At 35.3% G+C, this 17,387-nt stretch overlaps 1 protein-coding gene across 1 annotated transcript; it reads left to right on the forward strand.

The window, feature by feature from the left end:
* Positions 1–1,357: 1,357 nt before the first annotated feature.
* Positions 1,358–4,016, forward strand: LOC147543792 (inositol oxygenase 1-like). Its single transcript, XM_086634662.1, has 10 exons — positions 1,358–1,620; positions 1,788–1,896; positions 2,298–2,379; positions 2,459–2,663; positions 2,773–2,885; positions 2,979–3,101; positions 3,241–3,310; positions 3,430–3,508; positions 3,612–3,693; positions 3,804–4,016. The coding sequence occupies exons 1-10, from the start codon at positions 1,587–1,589 to the stop codon at positions 3,828–3,830; spliced, it is 924 nt and encodes a 307-aa protein (XP_086490788.1). The 5' UTR covers positions 1,358–1,586; the 3' UTR covers positions 3,831–4,016.
* Positions 4,017–17,387: the final 13,371 nt, after the last annotated feature.

The raw sequence follows: 17,387 nt of genomic DNA on the forward strand, positions 1-17,387 counted from the left end.
TGAATATGTCATAATCGAGGTTCATGACAAACTAATCTGTTAATCTGTCGAATTTGTTGTGTCCTGTAGTGATCCAACTCATACCAATCCATACAAAACTAAGTGTCCTCGCATCGACTTAATAATCTAATTTGATCCAATTGGGTTGGGCTTATTTTTTATGGCAAATTCACTTATTGGGTGCTTCTAAAGGCACCGGGCCAAAAGGCTGTTAGCATCCGGAAATTTTATTGACTCGGGTCAATGGCCATTGACCCGCAGTTCTCTATAAGCACCAGTTTTTAATGTTGGTGACGTTCACCTTCGTTTGCTTCTTCTATCTTCTTCTTCCAAAACAAAAGGAATCCCAATTAATTTTTCAAAAGGTTTCTCTCTATCACCATCCATGATCATCAAACTCATTACATTCAATTTGTACTGTTTTTAGTTTGTTTCAGTTTCCTCTCATGTCAAAAAGTAGAAAACTTCACCTTCTTATAACTGAACTAGAAACAAACTATCTTACCACTACAAGACTAACAACAACAAATTCTCCTGACTCTCAATCTGATGAACTCCAAGAAGAAGATAAATAAAAAGAGGAGGAAGAAGTTTTTGTGATTCATGAACTGTGGGCTAAGAATCATATATTTTGGTTTGCAGGTTAGGTGTGTGTACTGAAGTATCAACTGTTGCTATTTATTTATCTTTTCTTTCTTCCTTCTAAAACCAAGTCAGAGATGCTCACAGAGAAGAAGGGGATAATTGTGGCCAGGAACAAATTTTATAATGTAAATAGAAAAACTGTAGAAAAAAAGAGAAGCTTCTTCCTGCCATTTGACTTGAAACATATTATTATTTAAATGCATACTTAAACTTGAACATTCTTTATATATTCCTGAATTTATTATGGAGGGGATTTCTTATGCTAAAATCTTGTGAGAAAAAATTCAGATTATTGATAGATGCATGGAGGGGATTTCTTATGCTAAAATCATTGAAAGAGCTATAATTTCTTATGCTAAGAAATCAATTCCAGGCTTATCGCGTTCGAATAGAAAACAATCATCAACAACTTCTTCTTCAACCGTTTTGGGATTTCTGGTTGGTTTTGTGAGAGATGGATGGAGGGGTTAGGGTTAACTGAGAAGGGACCGGTGCCTACATAGTTGGTTGGTGCTAATAGAGAAATGAGCGGTTGGGTCTGGTGCTAACAGAGATGGATGCTAACAGCCTTTTGACCCGGTGCCTTTAGAAGCACCCTCACTTATTTAATCCTTAAAATAAGCTAACAAGAATTGTCAGTAATTTCACCCACGTTAGTTAAAAGAGATAAAAATGGGATTGGATAAAGATTTCCATAATCCTGTTTCTAATTACTCTATTTGTTTCTATCTCTTTCTATTTCTTTCTCACAAGTCACAACTATAATCGATAAACCCTCTAATCCGTTTGCTCCCATGTTTTTAGGAATTTCCCACATGAAATTCTTTCCTATAAATACCCTAAACCATTTTCATTACCCACTCATCTCATTCATCATTCTGTTCATTGTATTGAGAGGGGTTTTTATTGAGGTTTCGTACTAAAATTCTAAAGAGAGAAAGATGACAATTACTCTTGAGCAGTCTCAATTCACTGGTAATTTCTTTCTCTCTATACACATATATACACACATTATATAAGTTTACTTTTTTTCTTTTGGGTGAAAGATTGTATAAGTTTACTTAATTAACCAAATAGTAATTTTTGTATCTCATAAAAAAAAAATAGTAATTTTTGTTATGGCTCTTTTTTATATGAAATAGGAAGTGATGAATTTGATGTGAAAAAAACTGGTGGTGCTGATAGTAATGAGTTGGTGTTGGATAGTGGATTTCTCATGCCTGAAACCAATGCTTTTGGTCAAACTTTTAGGTAACTTCTTAGAACAGTTTTCTTTTGACAAAACTTGAATAAGCATAATGGTTATTTTGCGTCTATAGTCGCCCTCCTTTGTACTCTTGGGCTTCACTCTCTTCGGCCCCACGGATTGGGGCAGTTTGAGGGCACCCGTACTGGACCTAATTCGTGTTAGACTTAAGCAACAAGGATTATGTCCGTCCGAGCGCTCGGATTGCTCATTCTGTGGCCCAGGGGGACTCCTAACAGAGGGTTAGGCTAAGGGAAAAAGAATGTGGCGCCTTTAGAGGCAGCCATATTGTTATTTGTAACTCTGGAGGTGCTTATATATTTCATGAATTTTCTATTTTTCTTATCTTTTTCATTGGTGGTCTTTTTTCTTTGGGGTACTAATAAAATTCACAAATATATGGAAGGGATTACAATGCCGAAAGCGAGAGAAGAGAGAATGTCGAAGAATTCTATCGACAGCAACACATAAATCAGTCTTATGAATTTGTAAGTGTAAACATTCTTCTATGAATTTATCCAAGTTAACTGGTCATAGGCTTATTTTCCTTGGGTGTAAAACAAACAGGTGAAAAGTATGAGAGAAAAATATAGGAAACTAGATAGAGAAGAAATGAGTATATGGGAATGCTGTGAACTTCTCAATGAATTTGTGGATGAAAGTGATCCTGATCTAGATGAACCTCAAATTGAGCATTTGCTACAAACAGCTGAAGCCATTAGAAAAGATTATCCTAATGAAGATTGGCTTCATTTGACTGGCCTTATTCATGGTAAGTAGCAATCTCATCCTTAGTTAACACAAACAAGATTAAAACTAACATTGTTTCCAAACACTCACTACATATTCATTCATTCGACCGATATTTTTTAAATTTTCAGACTTGGGTAAGGTTCTTCTTCATAAAAAATTTGGTGAGCTTCCTCAATGGGCTGTTGTCGGTGATACTTTCCCTGTCGGATGTGCTTTCAACGAATCAAACGTTCACCATAAGGTATTTTTTTTCGCTTTAGAGTTGATCTATGAGTACTTAAATGGCTGAATATGGCTTGGGGTTTTATAACATGTTCAAATTTATTTTGAATAGTATTTCAAGGAAAATCCAGACTACAACAACCCCGCTTACAACACAAAAAATGGTATTTATACCGAAGGGTGCGGTCTCAATAACGTAATGATGTCATGGGGACACGACGATTATATGTACTTGGTATGTGTTTTGTGTTTTAATCGTTCTATATCCATTAATAAATCTTGAAGTCCGGGGTTTCAAATAAATTATTTTGAAGTTTTTCGAGTTTATTGTTTTAGTAGTTGATTCTAAGGGTTTTATGTTTGGTTGTTTATAGGTAGCCAAGGAGAACAAGACTACATTACCATCAGCAGGATTGTTTATTATTCGATATCATTCTTTCTATCGTAAGTATTGATGTTAAATGGTAATTTATTCAATTTAAGTGCACAAATACTGCATGTAAGAATGATTCTTTCGAATGTTTAATCATTTCTAAATATATTTATCATAATATATAATGCAGCTTTACATAAATGTGGAGCATATAAACACTTGATGAATAAGGAAGACTTTGAAAATCTAAAGTGGCTTCATGTATTCAAGTAATTAGCAATTCTTAATTTATTTCCACTTAATTCAATCTGTAATTTCACATGTGTAATTTTCTTCGTCGTGCTTATTCCTTTGGTTTAAAAAAACATGCAGTAAGTATGATCTTTACAGCAAGAGCAAAGTTCGTATTGACGTCGAAAAAGTGAAGCCATATTATCTATCACTCATTGAGAAGGTGAAAATCGGTTTCATCAATATATTTTACAAAATTATGTCTTAGTTTTTATTTCTAATTGCATTTTATTATCGTCGTTTTGACTTATAAGATTAATCTTTTTGTTACAGTATTTTCCTGCAAAGCTGAGATGGTAATCGGAATTTGATTAAGATGGAATCTATTGAAGAAGTCCAATATAGAAGATGCCCTTATAAATGAAGATTATTCTGTTGACTGAAGAGTTATTCTGTTTAACGAAATCTCTAGATTAAAAATGAATTTCATGATTTAATAGCAAAAATATGTAAGAGATGTTAATCAAAAGAATAAATTATTGTACTACCCACATTTAGTCCACCATAATATTTATATAGGTTGTTGAACGAAAATAATAATTATAATGGAGATTAGTCCAAATGGTCCCATCTCCATACAAAACACAAATCCGTATAATATATATTTTTTCCTAATACCCTTTATAAATTAGTCCATGTTCTCTCTACAAGACTTTTTTTTCTCAAAATTGACACCCTAAACTAAAAGGAAAAAAAATCTCGTTCAACGTCTTCATCTTCTTCATTCATCATCTTCATCTTCTTCGCATCATCACGATTTTCATCAAAAGATCTTTACCCGAGCTCCCTACTTTCTCTCTCTATAATTTTCAAGGTTATACCATCACGGTTTTCATCTTCTTCTTCAGTTTTCAGGTAATTTTAAAGAATCTTGTTGTGTTTTTTTCCCTCTTATTCATCATCGTTTAAATCCAAAATTCATTATCGTATAGGAGTTTTGCTTATTTCTCACTTAAAGCATAACGTTTTTCATTAAAATTTCTCATTAATCTTCAAGTTCATAATCATCTTCATGTCCAGTTCTTTTTCTCAATCTCTCCATCATCTTATTCCTTCTTTCCAACTCTGTTAAGATATTTTTTTGTTGTCAGAGATACTAACAGATTTTGAAGCGTAACATATTTATGATACACAACATATTTTTTATGGAAGAAAACACATTTTGTATATAACCAAACGCATTTTGTTTCGATCGTCGTTTTCCGTCTTAACAAATGTATGATACACAACGCATTTTGTTTCATAAAAAACCACTTGTTTATTCTCAATCATTTCCGACTAACATTTTAATGTATGTTTGATATACAACACATTTTGTATTAACAATGTTATATCTTTCGTATTCATAAACATTATGATACAGGCAATTAACACAATTCATTTTGTTTAACATAAAATAATTTATGTACCATCAACATTGGACAATGCATTCAACGTTTCCCATAATGTATTATACATATTTCATTTTGTATTCACCATAATGCTTTCTGTTATCATAATAATTCATTTTTTACATTGTCAGTTACAATAATGCTCATGAATTATCCCACGGAATCATCAAATTCAGTAGAGAAGACGATTTTCAAATCTGAAGGTTGCGATAAAGACTATATATTCTAATGTACTCTTAAGTTTTTCTCATCTCTTTCCTATATATGTAATGCATTTATTATTTCTCAATACATAAATAATGCTTCAATGGAAGATGATGCTTCGCCAATAGAAGATTTGCATAAAAAACCATAAAATTTTGGCTACCATGGTTACTTTTTTTTTTTTTCGTTGAACTGCTACCATGGTTACTTTCTTTTTTCTTTGTTGCTAGAAGTTGGGTCACTTTTTATTGGTGAAGATGAAATATTTTGGATATTGTGGTCGAAATATTTGACTTATTTCGATTGTAGTGGTCGAAATTTTAGACATATTTCTACTACTCTGTTCAAAATTGTTCTTTAGAATTTTATTTCATCTTTTAATTTGTTTCAATTTTGTAGATGGAGAAAGACATCTTAAACTATTTCAATTTTTTTATCTTTTAATGGATTAATTCCATGTATTAAAGTATTTACATAATAGTATTTAAAGTGAATATATGACGATTTAATCATTCTCGGATAGAATATCTACTTACTAAAAAGACTATGGCCTCGTTTGGGTACACATATAGCTTATATTATGAGTCTTTCTATTAGCCCATAAATAAAAGCGCTTTTTAAAAATCTATTTGAATCGTTTGGTACGCTATATAAAAAAGTGCTTTTATATCTTAAAAAGCTAATGTGACATATTGTAAAAGAATGTAATCTTTTATATTGTAATTACTAAAATAACATATCTATATCATTGAATTAACAAAAAAATATATAAAATTAAAAACTAAAATAAAACAATATAAAATTATCAATTTTTCATAAACTCATTCAGGTCAAAATTTGAGAAACCTGAACCTTTTGTAATGGTGATGGTGGTTCAGGTTTTAGTATTGATGGTGACATAAATATACTAAGAATTATGTTGTGTTGGTAATGAGGAGGTGGTGGTGGTGCTTGATGGTGGTGGAGGTGTTGTGGCGGTTGTGGTTGTGCTTAATGGTGGCAAAGTTGTGGTAGTTATGGTGGTGATAGAATGGAGGGGGCATTGGTGTTTAGACGGGTAAAGTTGCAACAACGGTGGCGAAATAGTATTGGTGGTGAAATGGCATTGGAGGAGGTGGTATAGTGTGATGGTGGAGTAGTCGATTTGTGGCGATGGTGGTGAAGTGGTTGTGGAATGGTTGTGGTGGTGGTGGAGTTGAGGCGAAACTGGAGTGGCGGTGATGGAGCTGCACGAATTTGCGTCGAAGGTTGTGGAGTTGCGGGAGAGGTGGTGAAGTGTCGATGATGGTGGTAGAGTGGCGGCAAAGGTGGTGGAGTGGCTGTAAATATTTTTGATGGTTGTAAAATAGTTGTAGTGGTGTTGGAGTTGTGGCGAAAGTGGTGGAGGGGTGATGATGGAGTTGCGTCGGAGGTGGTGAAGTGATGGTGATGGTGATGGTGTTGGAATGGTGGTTGGTGGGGTGATGGCTAGAGGTGGTGGAGTGATTATGGTGACGGAGGTGGTGGAGTGATTTTGATAGAGGTGGCGAAGTGGTTGTGGCAATGGTGGAAGTTTATTGATAATGACGAAAAAATATTTTATTTTCTTTTGGTAACTAGATTTTTTAAAAAAAGCCAAAAGTCGTGGCTTCTGTTTTATCGGAGTCCTAATGCACTAGAGACAAGCCCCTGTCTCAGAAACCAAACAAAATGATTCCTCGTAATGTTGCTATTCTTTTCTAAACAAATATGCCCCTTTATTTTTAGAGTTATTTTCTTTTTGGCCCCCTACTTTGTGATCAGGATCCTTTTTGGCCCCCTGTTTCTTGTAAATTCAAATTTGACCCCTTTTTATTAACACCGTTAGTTAAATTTTATGGTTAATTTTTTTGTTTTCTAATTTGCCATTCTTATAAAAATGATTTTGTAAATTCAAAATTGACCTTCTTTTAAATTTGGGTTAGCTCCTAAAAAATAATAACTATTTAAGAACAAATCAGGGGGCCAAAATGGAAATAATTTAAAAAAATTAACAACACCTCATTTCTCCCTCTCTCTCCTCCATCTCATCGCCTCTCTCCTCCACATAATCTTTCGCCACCTCATCGTCTTCTTCGGCGAAGGTCGCCGGTCGGCCAATTTGCCGGCGACCTTCAAACTTATTTTTTTTTCAAATCTCTTCTTCTTCTCTAATTTATCTCTCTCTCTCTCTTTACCCTCTATATTTCATCTCTCTCTCTAATTTGTTCTTCTTTGGTAGCATAATTATGTCCACGAGCAAATGTATCACTGGGTTTTTTAAAGATTCAATAGAAATCGATCTATTCTGAATACCAGCAACACTACCCATCAAAAAATTTCTGATTATAGCATCATTGGAGACACCCCAGATCTTGGAAAAATGGAAGGAGTCAAAGATGAAACATACCTTGATGAAGAAAACAGAGCTGGAGACACCCCAGATCTGATTTTACGCAACACCTTTTTGACAGTTGACCTAATTTTGATTTATGGATTTGATTTGATTTTAAGCAACACTCCGAATCTCTCATCCCCAAATTGGGTGATTTGATGCTTTGGTTGGTGGTGACCCACAAAAAATTGTGATCAATAACCTCAAATGATCCTTAAAGATGTCCATTGTAGAACCATGGAAGTTATTCCTTGAAATATTAAAATGGATAAGGATTCCATAAAAGTCTAATGTTTGGGAATTGTAGTGCCAAAGTCTTCAAGAGCAAACCCATTAAGATGGGTAATGGAATTCAGACCTGGAATTTCTTGTGACAAATTCCAGTAGCTTAGTGTGAGAAAGTAGAGAAAGGGAGAGAGAGAAATTGGATTCTTTATTGTGATGTTAAAACTGGTAATGGAATTTCTTGTGACAAATTCCAGTAGCTTAGAGCATCTCCAATGCAAAACTTAAAAAAAACTCTAGTTGGCTTATGTGTTGAGTCTCAATTGATATTCTCTTTCCTATGTGACTAACTTGAGTGTCTCTAATTCAAGTCCTTCTCCAATGCAACACTCTAAAAAACTCTAATAGATACACATGTCATACATACATTTAATAGGAAAAAGTGGTTGAGAAAGAAAAGCTTTCTATTGGTTCAAAAATTAAATTTGATGACTAGGACACTTAAGACTCTCAAAAGAGATCTCAAAAATAGAGTTTCTAGTTGAGACATCTTAAAACTGAGCATCTCCAATGGGACACTCTAATAAACACTCTAAAAATCTAGTTGTCAAGTGTCAAATAAAGATTCTCTTTCCTAGTGTCAATATAGAGACACTCTACATTTGTTTGGTCTCCAATGGAGATCTCTAAAATCTCTTACTTAATACACATGTCCCTCTTCAATTCAATAGATAAAAAGTAGTTGAAAAACAAAGTTTTCTATTGGTTGAAATAATAAAGTAACACTTAGAGAGTCTCAAGTAGACACTCTCATTTTAGAGATTCTCTCTCTAGACACTCTATAATAAATATGTCCAACTCATAATAGAGTGTGTAACAAAGTGTTCCATTGGAGATGATTTTTTAACAAAAACTCCAAAAAGTCATATGTGGCACTCTAAGTGTTAGAGATTGAGTGTCCCATTGGAGATGCTCTTAATGCTTCCACATCAAATTAAGATCTCAATTGAGTTTTGCATTGGAGAGGTTTTTTCTCAAAAAAAACTCTAAAGTCCTAGGTGGCACTTAAGATTTTAAGATTGAGTCTTGCATTGGAGATGCTCTTAGTCGAGATTTCTCACCGTGGACAAGTCAATATGCTAGCATCACCTGGTTGTAGATCATACTTATCAGATTCATAATTATCACGATAAGTTTAATTGTTTATTTCTGTTTGGTCATTTATGTATAACAAAAAGAATTGATTGGTAGAAGACGGTGAGTTAGGGCTTTGAAAGTTTAGGAAGGTATAGATGATGATATGGATACTGGAGATAGAGAGAGAGAGATTAGAGATGAAACAAAAAGAAGAGGGAGAAGAGGAAGAGATTTGAAAAAAAATTAAGTTTGAAGGTCGCCGAAAAATTTGACCGACCGACGACCTTGGCCGGAGAAGACGGTGCGGTGGCGAGAGATGACGTGGAGGAGAGAGGCGATGAGATGGAGGAGAGAGAGGGACAGATGGGGTGTTGGCCCCCTGGAGGTTTGTTCTTAAATAGTTATAATTTTTTTAGGAATAAACCCAAAATTAAAAGGGGGTTAATTTTGAATTTACAAGATCATTTTTATAAGAAGGGTGAATATGGAAACAAAAAAATCAACCATAAAACTTAACTAACGGTGTTGACAAAAGGGGGTCACATTTGAATTTACGAAAAATAGGGGCCAAAAAAGAAGCTGGTCACAAAGTAGGGGTTCAAACAGGAAATAACTCTTATTTTTATTAAGAGTTAATTCCTATATGGCCCCCTACTTTGTGACCAGCTTCCTTTATGACCTCCTTTTTTTTCGTAAAGTTCAAATGAACTCTTTATAGGAATGAACTCTTTTATTAATTATAAGCTTAGTTATATTAGTATTTATTTTAAAAAGGGGTATTAATAATTTAATAATAATAAAGAGAATCACATACAGTTTCTTGTTTTTTTTTTTTTGTTGAACTACATACAGTTTCTTGTTGATTTATATAAAGTTTAGTTTTTTTTTTTTTTTTTTGTTAAAGGTTATATAAAGTTTAGTTATTGCCAATGAAGTAAAATGACACAATTTACACAAATCAGTAACAATTGACTAATTGACTGAGGACTATGATGAGTGGTGGGTACGGTTTCTTTTTTGCTTTTTCTAGTGGTGGGCGATGGTGGAATTCTTTTTGGATAATTCTTATTTGGTCCTCTAGTTTACGGTAACTAGTATGTACCGCCACTAGTAGAAGGTCCAACGCTTTGTCGACCACTTTCCCAAATATCAATTTTCACAAAAATAATTTTATTTCTCACTCACACACGGTCTCTCTCTTTCGTGTGTCTTTCTAGATTGGTTTTCCTTCGCAAACGAGAACCTTAATGATGGGAAACTCTGAAACCCTCACAAAGGATCTACGATCTGGAACTTTTCGCATGAAGCGTCTCCAGATCGAAGTACAAAGTGAAAGAAAGTAAAAAAAAAAGAGGCAGGAGAAGTAGAGAATGAGGTGGTGGCCATGGTGGCTAAAGGAGAAAGAAGAGATAAAAAAAAGTTGTTATTTTTGTTGAAGCCACTCACAAAGGGTTGACCGACAACCATCTGCCGACAACTATAAAATTTAGAAGACAGGGTGAAGAAACTTTTTAATTTTAGAGAGAAAGGGAAGATAGAAGAAGAAGAAAGAGAAAGGAAGAAATTTTTTTTATTCCGGACCGACAACCTTTCGCCGGAGAAGAAAGGTGAGGTGGAGAGGAAGAGATGTGATGGAGGAGAGATAGGCTGAAGTGGAAGAGAAAGAAAGAGATGATGTGGCATTTATGCTTTTAACTTTTCTTGAGAAATAATTTCATTTTGATCCCCGAGGTGCTTCTGGAAAAAATTTGGCCCTCTCGAACACATGGAGGCCAAAAAGATGAGTTGGTCACAAATTTGGAGCAAAAACAAAATTAACCCTTATACTATTCACAATAGTTGTTCACTAACGAAAATGTGATTGACGTTTTTTTCCTTCTTGCTTATCAAAATCTAACGTTTGTGCGCTAAACTCAATGTACAGACCATTGATGACGTCATTTCTCGATACAAAATATACTTATTTGGTGTTTCTTTGAAAATATGTTGAGTCATCTGATACTATGCATTTGACATACATTCACATGTCTTTGACATTAACGCATCAGTCTCATGACGTACTTTACATTGTGGCGTCCGAAATGACATTATCACATCCAAATCTGATTTTGGGTTCCCAACGTGACTTTAGGACACACTTTCTTACTTGATATAATTCCACTCTTTCGGACTGATTCCTCATTTTGCCGTTTGAAAATAGTTTCATTACCTATGAACTACAAGTTGTTTACGTTTCTTCCCCTTTGTGTTTAAATTGCTTTGTTTTACTTCTTTGGTTTCTCTCTTTTGGTTTTCTTTTGAAACAAATAAATATTTAGAAATCAGTTTATTTGTATTGTCATCATCTACAGACCCATCTAGGATGAGGGATGCCTTTCCATGCCATGTTTTTGCATAAATTGACTTCAAAGTAAAAAATAATGAAGCTAAAGGTGGAAGCATATTATATGTGGTGCTTTAACAGTTCAACCATAAAGTGTATCATCTTATATTTCTTTGCTTCCATCCAGAGTTATCATACCGACCAACTTTTTGGTTCAAAAGCTATTTTATTTTGTCTTCTTAGCAAGATGGAGATTGACAACCTTGTGATACCTATAATTACAGAGATGAGTTTCATTTAGTCTTGACCTACATTTTGGTAGATATTAAGAGGCGATCGGCCTCCCTGATACTATAAAATAAGATTATCAAACGACCGAATGAATCATCTCATGTGGACTGAAGAAATCCTTCTACTGATTCTTTCTTTCCATGTGTCAAGTTTACTGTTAACACTCTACCCTTCCATCAGGGACGAAACTACAGCTAGGCCCGAGGGGGCATGGCCCCCCTCGACTTAGCCGGAGTGACTTGCTGTACAACCATAATTCTTAAGGTTTACAATATATAGTCCAAACTCTAAAGAATACATGAACAATAACAAGAAAGTGATGAAGACTTTTTGGTAGGATTGTCTGCTTATAACCTAACTGACTTGGCTTCAATCCTTTCAGACAACATAAATTGTAAACTTAGTTTTAAGACTTCTCTGTTTTTTTTTTTTTAGTTTGGACCCCATGGTCTTTAGTTCTGGTTTTGTCCCTGACTGCCATCTCCACCCTACAAACTATTGTCATTCCATTATACCAAGAGTTCTGTCATGCCTTTAATTGTACGGATTTTCCCACAACTACAGGTGACCGCTTTCTTCCATGTACCAATACTAGTAACACTCCCTCTTAACTAGTTAACGGCTAATGGCGTAAAGGGGTCGGCTGATATACATGAGTAACCCTTTTCTCTCTCCTGGCGACATATTTGGTATGTCATAACCTTTTTTTTTCCCTGACGACATACGTGGTAAGATGACACACAGGGTTTACTGACAAGTAGTCTATTTTTCTCTCATAACCAGTGGCGACGCCAGAAATATTCTTTTCTGAGGGCACGTTTTCATTATAAAAAAAAAATATGTGTAGCATACATAAATAAAACGACATCTACTTATTCAGAATATTTTAATTTACTGTATCGAATACCTTCTGGATCGCCTCAATGGAAAAAATTTGGTCCAACACAAAAGTTTAATTTACCGTACAATGAAAACCACAATGTTGGAAAAAAATTGAATCAGTATATTGTTGTTTGATCTTAGAAAAGCTTTGAAAACCCCTTCTTGCCCTTCTTGTTACGCACTCTCTTTAACTTGGTGAATGTGGTTTCATTGTCTTTGGTTAGAGGCGTCCTAAATTCTGTAGAGTCGCAAAATTCGGCTCAAGTGCACCAAATTCAAATTGGAATGGTGTATTTAAGTCAAATTTTGTACTCCAATTTGAATTTAAAGCAAGGTGATAACAAAATTTAGCATGGGTCCGCCTCTCTTTAACTTGGTAAATGTGGTTTCATTGTCTATTTAAAGAAAGGTGATAACAAAATTTAGGCTAAATTGGAATGGTGTACTTAAACCAAATTTTAAATAGACATGGATAAGATATCACTTTTCTTAAAAAGAATTTAATTTAAAGAAACAACTAATCGAGTTAATGGTAAATTCAATTAGTTGTTTCTTTAAATTAAACTCTTCTTATGGAGATAAACTGGTGTTTCTTTGAAGAGTTAATGGTAAATTAACACTGTAGAGATAAACTGGTATTTCATTCGGAAAATTCGAACTATTCCCCGCGTCAAATTCTTCTTATGGAAATGTTGTATAGACAATTTACCGGTTAAAATGAAAATAGGAAAATATGTTGATCCAAACTATTACTGTGCTTACTATAAACAACCAGAATCAATGGATCATGCTCTTATTCACTACTCGTATGCAAAGCTAGTCTGGTTCTTTTTTGCAGTTCGGTCTGACCACATCACCACAGTAAAGGAATGGATACTATCCTGACTACAATTGGATCAGAGGCAGGCTTCAGTCATGGCAACCACTTTGTGGCACATCTGGAAGGCACGATGTGACTTGTGCTTTCGCCCACCAGTTCAACCTCCTCATCTTACTATTCAGAAAATATAAAACTCGCTTTCGAGCACACTGCAGCCCACTACCACACAAAAGGAAAGAAACTTCATAGCCCCCTCGCACCCCTATATCAAAATCAACATTGATGCTTCCTTCACTTCCGTAGAAGAAATTGCAGGGATTGGTATGATAGTGCACGATTCTCATGGCGACTTCGTCGCAGCTAGCTCAACCATAACAAAAGGTACACATACAAAAGAATGTGAAGCAAAAGCAATTCTCTTCGGCTTGAGATGGGCGCCAACAAAAAATATAGATTATCTCCACCTGGAAAGTGACTGCAAGAATATCATCAATCATCTGCAAGACAAAACCTCCATCACCTTATGGCAATCGATGGCTATCATCGCACAAATCCGACGTTTATAACATAATTTCAGAGGCATTCGATACTCCTACATTCCCCGTGAAGCAAACTATGAAGCACACAAGATCGCAAGATGGGCTCATCGCAGTAATACTACTAGAGATTGGACGGCTTACCAGAATTTTATAGATGCTTTGTAATTGTCTTCCTTTTCTAAAAATAAAAAAGAAACAACTAATTTATAAAAATCAGGGAGGATTGTTCTGAGATGTTTCTATTGGTTAGTTGAGCTTCTTTCTTTTATGCTTTTAAGGTGGATAGTCTTGTAATCCGTTAGCGCAAAAAACATAAAAGGATTCAATCTTTTGTAACCTAGGGATTCTTCACCCGTACCGCTTCCTACCACATTAGCTTCTCATTAGTTGGACTAAAGTAAATCATTGGCATAGTTATTTTGAAGTAGGCCTTCTTTCATGAATTTTGTGCAATGGAAAACTTTCTACAACACTAACTGACTGACATTTATAGGATCAACCATTGACAACTTGAAGAAGGTGCTTCAAGATGTGGATGTAAATGGGAAAAACAATGTTTTTGAGTGATAGTGATATATATTTAATCTCATATTAAATTAAGAAAATCGTGGTGGGAAAGCAAGAAAATTTTCTGGGTTACAAAAGGCCAACCCTTTTGGGGGGAAAATTCGGAGTGCAAAGATTTTGTCAAAAACTGGTCAACCTTAATTGACTAATTTTTTTTTCAAATTGTTACAGGGAAACTATTTTGAGTGAAATATTTTTTCTTTCTTTTTTATTCTTTACAACTCCATGCCTATTTTTTATCTGCGAAATTTGGCCACAACTCCCTACAAAGTTTGGGTTTTAGTTTAAAAAGATCAGTCAATTTTTTTAGTCTTCAACTACTTTAGTACTTTTTTAATTTGCAGCACCTTGCGATAACTTTGCAACGCCTTGCGATAGCTTTGGAACGACTTGCAACAGCTTTGGAACGCCTTGCAACAACTTTGCAACCGCTTTACAACAGCTTTGGAGCGCCTTGCAACACCTTACAACAACTTTGCAACGCAAAGTAACCCCTTTACAAAAAATATTGGGGTTAACCAACCAAAATAAAAATATTTGGGTTTAACACAATAAAATTCGGTTTTTTAACTAAAAAAATATAAATTGTCTTTTTAACTAAAAAAAAAGTTTAAAATTGGGTCTTCGACCCAATTTGTTGATTCTATCCACTCTGACAATGGTCGTCGACAAATGCCCATTGTCTGCAACCTTCAATGTTTTTTAGAATCTTTCTTCTCTCCCGTCGATCATTTTCGACTACCATCACAATTATTTTTCTATCTTCGTTCTTTGCCTCCTCTCGCTCTCTCTCTTCTCCTCCCTCTCTTCTCTCTCTTTCTCCTCTTATTAGCTCTCTAGGCATTTTTTGATGGAGGAATGCGTACGTTTTATGCACTGACTGCATTCTCTCTCTCTAAAGGGTTTATTGTCCTTCTTGAAGGATATGTCTTTCGGTCTGAAGGAGATGTCCTTCGGAAGGAGTGTCCTTCGACGAAGATGACAATGCGTACAATTTGTCGAATAGAATTACGATCACTTTATCCAGAAAATCATCTAGTCCGGTCGAATTAGGGATCGTAATGCTTAGCTAGAAGCCAACTACGATCGTCGGATCACTTTGGTGATTCACGACTAAAATATCGGATCTTACAACGGGTTAGACCAAAGTATGGTGACTTGATCAGAGAGAATTGACTAGAGGGAACTAGGCAAATAGATAGATTAGATCCAGTTTGATAAGCCCAAAAGGTTTGGAAAGAGTCCTGACAAAGATAGGAAGAACCAGACCCGAAAAAGGGGCCCAGACCAAAAAGGAGATGGACCGGGCATTTTATGGGCACCCATATGAAGTAGGCGGCCAGGCCCAGACCACTAAAGGGGTTGTCCTGGGCGACCACATTAAGGAGTCCCAGATGGGGGCGGAAACCCCATCTGGAAGTCCTGCTCAGAAAAGGTTTATGAGTCTTATCTTTTCTGTGATCCTTATTGAATCCTAATTTGAATATGATACTACTATAGGATTCTTTATATGAGGATTCATAAGATAATATAAAAGGTGTGGAATTTCTCAAGAGAAAATCTATCTCTACAACATCAAGTAGAAAGTAGATTTTAGAAAAAATCTTCCAATATAGTTATTTAGTCAAAAAGAAAGAAGTTCTTCTTCTCAACCTTCAATAAGGTCTTAGATGACATTAAAGAAGGGAGTTCAAGTCAACCTAGCTACTCGGTGTCTCAAGTAGAGGAGCTACACATTGAAGCTCTTATCTTCGGGGAAAAGCCATCGGAGTTTTGTTTGAGGGAAAGCGATTAAGGGAATCTTCTTTCCAATTCTAATTCATCTTTAGTTCTTGCATGTGATCCTGAAAACTAGTATTAGACGTTTGAGATTACGCTTATAACACTAGGTGGCACCAAAACCCTACATTTCCCACATCAACACCATGAAACTCCAAGAACAAACCTAAACTCCCCCGACCCACTAACCAAACTAGCTTTCCCCCTATTTTTTAAAGTCTCTCTATCTCTCCCCCTCTCTCTCCCCCAACGGAGAGTATTTAGTTCAAAGGTCGAATTATAGATGGAACAGATAGTGATGAGCTTAAGCCCTAGAGTCCCGTGATTTTACTCTAAGGTTTCTCAGTATTTGAATTTTTAATAACCATAAAATGAAGAAAAAATGACAGAAAAGAAATATGTGTTGAATTGTCTATTTCCTGAAGACTGAAGAACCGGTACTGGAAGTCGAAACAAGTGTAGTGTTTGTCTCATAGGATACTACGACTGTACCTTTCAGTTTGACGACTACAAGTACTTCGAATATTTGAAAGCCTGCGAACTTTGAGCAAGTAGTAAGAATGACTAATGAATTTACTTTTTTACAATTCTAAATGTTTATGTAACTATGAATGCTAATGCATTAACATCATGTTTCTTGTCCTCTTTTAATCATGCAATCTATGTTGCTAGATTTTCGTTAAGACATGGTAATATTTGGATGCAGGTGACTTAATGAATCATAACTTGATTCGTTGAAAGCAAAGTTAGTGATTTACCGGATTCGTGTTTTAATGAATGCATAGGTGGGTGCTGAAGTGTTTCCCCTTCCTATAAGACTAAGTGATAATGTCGAAACTGGTAGTCCGAGTATCTTCCTTGTGATTGGTTTTTCCGATCTCTTTTGTGAATGTTCTTATTGCTCTTGTTGAACTCAGGTGGAAGAAGAACTTGCAAAAAAGGGAGACAACACTTCGAACTTGAGCCAGTAGGGTAATTTTGCAGTTTAAAGAAATAATTCAATGAGTGAGAGTGGAGAAGATGACCTTTGATCCGATGATATGATAATATACGTTTGAAAAGTTGTGGAGATGCACGACCAAGATGATGCGTTGGTAAGACACCGACTTTGATCATGACCACATGTGTATGGTCGCTTCAAGGATAATATTGGTTGAGTGCGTATCTTCTGATACTGACAGATCTTCTGACACATCAAGGGTCGTGTAGGAAAACGGATCTTTGGCTCATTCGACGCGCCATTGTTATTTCTTTTAGGAAGAGTTGAGCCTGAGGAACCGAGCTTACCTTAGCTGATGTCATACTTT

The sequence above is a fragment of the Eschscholzia californica genome, unplaced genomic scaffold (genome assembly GCF_041429995.1).
Source record: "Eschscholzia californica isolate CP2 unplaced genomic scaffold, dmEscCali1.0.p SCAF_4, whole genome shotgun sequence".
NCBI classification, from domain to species: domain Eukaryota; kingdom Viridiplantae; phylum Streptophyta; class Magnoliopsida; order Ranunculales; family Papaveraceae; genus Eschscholzia; species Eschscholzia californica.

What these genes read in the sequence shown, in the direction of transcription:
- LOC147543792 (XM_086634662.1), top strand. Translation starts at nt 1,587, where the DNA reads ATGACAATTACTCTTGAGCAGTCTCAATTCACTG. An exon ending in TGAGCAGTCTCAATTCACTG is followed by an intron (nt 1,621 to 1,787) that starts GTAATTTCTTTC and finishes TATATGAAATAG; the next exon opens with GAAGTGATGAATTTGATGTG. An exon ending in TTTGACTGGCCTTATTCATG is followed by an intron (nt 2,664 to 2,772) that starts GTAAGTAGCAAT and finishes TTAAATTTTCAG; the next exon opens with ACTTGGGTAAGGTTCTTCTT.